Source organism: Psammomys obesus, unplaced genomic scaffold (assembly GCF_907164565.1).
Source record: "Psammomys obesus unplaced genomic scaffold, mPsaObe1.curated_primary_1811, whole genome shotgun sequence".
Taxonomy (NCBI): domain Eukaryota; kingdom Metazoa; phylum Chordata; class Mammalia; order Rodentia; family Muridae; genus Psammomys; species Psammomys obesus.
Window position 1 is genome coordinate 6,235,736 of NW_026596057.1, and position 4,341 is coordinate 6,240,076.

General features: G+C 43.1%; 1 protein-coding gene across 1 annotated transcript in view; it reads right to left on the reverse strand.

The window, feature by feature from the left end:
* Positions 1-4,035, reverse strand: part of Sele (selectin E) — a 7,181-nt gene extending 3,146 nt beyond the window's left edge. The window contains exons 1-7 of the mRNA XM_055624694.1: positions 3,964-4,035; positions 3,542-3,625; positions 2,754-3,137; positions 2,166-2,273; positions 1,539-1,727; positions 614-799; positions 323-511 (exon numbers count right to left, since the gene is read on the reverse strand). Of these exons, the coding sequence (XP_055480669.1) occupies positions 323-511; positions 614-799; positions 1,539-1,727; positions 2,166-2,273; positions 2,754-3,137; positions 3,542-3,599 (1,114 nt within the window). The 5' untranslated portion in view covers positions 3,600-3,625; positions 3,964-4,035. The remainder of the gene's footprint in view (positions 1-322; positions 512-613; positions 800-1,538; positions 1,728-2,165; positions 2,274-2,753; positions 3,138-3,541; positions 3,626-3,963) is intronic.
* Between the last annotated feature and the right edge of the window lie 306 nt (positions 4,036-4,341).

Here is a 4,341-nt window from a genome sequence, read left to right on the forward strand (position 1 = left end):
CACTTCCATTATTCTGTATTGTACGTTTTAAATGGGGTTTCTCTTACATTAAGAATTCTCCTTACCCTATGCCAATGCCAGCAAATTAATGTTATTAATATACTCTAGTTTAGAAACAAAAAAGAAAAAAAAACATCTTTTTTTAATGTCACTTGCATACAGTGCTGTTTTCTGGCCATATGTTCCTTTTTTAAACATCAATTTCCACGATACTACTGTTGCCCTCATAATAGTTACAGGGGATACCCGATGTCATTGTCCAAGACAGAAGATGACAGAGTTTGTGGAAATGAGAGTGTTAAAGGGACAGTTTCTTACTCACCTTTACAAACTGGAATCTGTGGTATCCACTGCCCTTGTGCGTTGCATTCAACCTGGGCTGGCCCTTGCAGCATGAAACTGTGCTCGCAAGTGAAGTTGCAGGATGACTTAAAGGCCAGCTCTCCAGCTGTTGAGCTGCTGCAGCTCACGGCGCCATTCTGAGGCTGAGGGATGGCATCACAGGTCACAGCTGGAACACAAGCACCCCTCCAAATTAGTAAACCTAGCTTGCCCATCTCCAGCCTTTGGTTAAGGAAGAGAATGGATGGATCTCAACACAGAAGAACACTACCTTTGCATGATGGCTTCTCATTGTCCCAGATCCCGGATGAGGTACATTGTAGATTCTGAGCTCCAACTCGTCTGTACCCTTCCTCACAGTCAAATGTACAGGTCGTGTTCCAGGGGAAGCTCCCAGGATTTGAGGAACATTTTCTGAAACCATTGGCAGGGTTTGTCAAAGCTTCACATTCAACCACTGAGGAGATGAAAGAGAAGAGAGAGTTTCACTCAAAGAAAATTCCATAGGTGCTTTTATTTTCTCTTAAATTACGGTGTATCAAAGAAGGTGAAACCCATCTTCAAAGGGCATGGCCCAAACTCCCGAGCCAATTCTTGATAACATAAAGACTCATAACAAATGTTTTAAGTCTTTACTATGCTATTCATATTTTTATATTTTCCTCTTAATTTTCGCTTTGACTATACTGGGTGGTTTCTGATTTATTTTACTACACGTAGAAACAACAAAAATGAAGAAAATAACAGCTTTGAGATCAAGATTCCTGACTTGGTGTCAAAGCAATATTGACATACAAAGGACCTAAGCAGTGAATCTTTTTGATTGCCCCAGAGGACTAAGATAGCTGTGTAAGCAGAAGATCATCGCTAAAGTAGGTCCCAGTGCATGGGAGAGCTGGACAGGAAAGTCCACAAGAAAGTCATGAGGCTGACCAGATGTGTTTCCACCGTCTCCATGACAACTTCCTTTACATCTCCCCAGAACCTCAGAAATACTGCCCTCCCAAATACCCAAAAAAGTGAAAAATCCTACATTAAACCTAACAGGTACCGGGTTTCCCATACAACCCATAGAGAGAATTCATTTTGTTAAATGAAACAAGAAGAACTTTGCACAGAATTGGAGTAAATTATATGTTGGATAGAAATGAAGGCAATGAGGAGGAGTGAAAAGCTTTGTTGCATTTGAGCGTTACCGTGGCAGGCTGGGGCTGGCACGCTCCATTCTCCAGAGGACATACACCACGTGGTCGTTTCCATGCTGCTGGGCAGGTAGCCCCTATTACAGCTGAAAGAGCAGGAGGAATTATAGCTGAAGAGGCCAAAAGGATGAGTGCAGTTCATGCTTCCGTGGTCAGGATTGTCCTGTCGTTTGCAGGTCACAACTGAAAAAAATAATCAAGTCACACATCTGCTCATCTCCCACCTTGCACTTGAGAGAGGAACACTGGACACTGTCATTACTGCCCATTGGACACTTCCTGTGGTCCAGGCTCTGTGGCACCATTAGACTGTGACACTCTCTCTACTATTAGCTTTGTGTTTCTCTGAAACCTCAAAAGCTTGGATACAGAGAGCTGTCACGTGCAGTATTAAGTTTAGTTTGATGACAACTGAAATATGCCATCATCCTGTAAGACTACTTCTTCAAGGTAGTAAGTCTGGAGTTAGACCCAGGAGGGTCTGATTTCATAGTCTCACCTGCTACAGTACTCTTACTCTGTGTACTCAGGTAGAGAAAACACGTGGACCCTGCTGACAAGCCATCTGGAACACGAGACCATCTTTGGAGACATGTTTGAACAGGCGAGGACAAGACTTACCTTGCTCACAGTTGGGTCCAAGGAAGCCCGGGTGGCACTTGCAGATGTAACTATTGATGGTCTCCACGCACTCGCCGTGACCACTGCAGGATTCACGGGCACAGGAAGCTGAGAAAGCACAGTCCGTGTGAGGACAGTCAGTCACATAGCGTTCATCGTGTGTTTTTGTTTGTTTCTAATTTAGAATCAGTGCAATCCAGATAATACTAACGACATCAGGGCTCGAGATTTTGACTGACATGCCAGATCCAAGGCCTAGGTTCATCTGCTGTATAATTTGGTGGTAATAAATGAATTCCAGTAGAATAGCTACAAACAAACAGCTAGAACACATATTTTATTCAAGTGTATATACTCTGTAAATATAGATAGAGCTATGTTTGCATGCATGTATACATATACCCATACATTCTTGACTTTACCCACAGAAATCACTAAAAGGAGATGCCCATTATTATTGGAGTGTTTATGATCCTCTCTTTAAGAGCCGAGTATGTGCACAGCAGAGACTAATTGTTTTTGCATTCTTTAACTCTGTCAGGCTGCCTGTGTGCAGAACCTGCCTTCCACCCGGCAGACTCTTCATACCTGTGTAGCACAGAGCCAGCTTCTTTTTGTCACATCTCTCGTCATTCCACATGCCCGAATCTTTGGGTCTTTGGATGTAGATTTCTACACAGTCCTCGTTTCTTTGCTTGTTGTTTGGCTCACCTGGAGCCCAGTTCTTAGCTTCCTCGGTCAGAGGCTTCTGGGTCCCCACCCAGATCCATACGTTATTGACTTTTCTGATTCCAATCCAATAATAATTTGGTGAATATCTCAGGGTGGAGTTCAGGTAGTTGATCTCTTCCTTGTTCTGGATGGCCACCAGATGTGTGTACTTCTGTTGACAGTAAGCACTGGCTTCATCATACGTCATGGGTTCAGTGGAGGTGTTGTAATACCAAGCTATGCTCTTTCCAACGAGAAGCACTGGGTTGGAGCAAGAAAGGAACAGCAAAGTTTAGTCTTGCTTTGTGGTATCTTACTTCTGGCTTGTAAGGGCCTTGTGATGGCCCAAACAATGCTATCCTCCAACTACACAGTACAATGGAAGTCAGAGAAAATAAAGTTCATTGGATGCAACGTGACACCTGTCCGAGCTCCCTTTCAGGAACCAAATGAACCAACAGGTCATTTAAGATCCATCCTTCCCATGTAAGGGAACTAAGTATTCCCACCACAGGGCAGAACCACAGGGAGAGGTCAGCAATCTTGCTCACCACCACACAAAACACAGAACAACCCCACACAGCAAAATACCCTCGCTCTTAAGAGTCAGCGGGGTGAACTGATGAGTGGGCGAGTGACCCTGGTCTCGGTTGACTCCAGCTTACCAAAAGTGAGAGTGGCGAGAGAGCGTGAGGCAGTCATGGCTCCAGCAGCTCCTGTCATCCGGAGATTAGACCGGTGATGCTTTTCTGAGGAGAGAAAGTGCGGAATTAGTCACAGACGGAAACTGTAAGTGTGGGTTCCTCACACGGTTCTGTCGTAGCATTTAAGTCAACACTGTGAGGTTTTAGGATTCCTGTGCCTCACCACTTAGGTTGCGGACATTTACTATGGTAAATAAATGCAAACTTTAAGATTTTAATTATTTTTAAATAAAGAGAAAAGGCAGGTTACACTGTTATAACAGCTTAGACAGAGTTTTTCATTAGAAAGCTTTTTTTTTTTTTTTTTTTCATATGTGTATACACATATAAATCTATGGTATAGACCCAAGTCTCCTCTGGCTCAGAATCTGCACTTCACTTACTATTCTGCAATGGTTGTTTGAGCGTTGGAATCCTCAGAGGCACTGCTCCTACTTCTGTCTTTCTCTTCTCGCAGTTTGGTTGTGTAGTCAGCCAAGGACCACTGGTTATTGCTTTGGCTGGAGCCTCTTTATAGAGGAGCTGGCTTCCTGTGAGTCATAGGACATTATTATCAAAATCTGGTAAGGAGGAAATCCTCAACCACATCCAAAAAGTTTTCTGGGAATATCCACCGAGTTAAAACACTTTCATAGTGATGTCAGAAACCCCATTAAACTAATCTTTTTCTGGGCTCCTGCAATTCATATACAATTTTATCAAATATGATTCAAATATGTGATTTTAATTCCTGTGTCATAATGTTGAATTACTGTTATCAC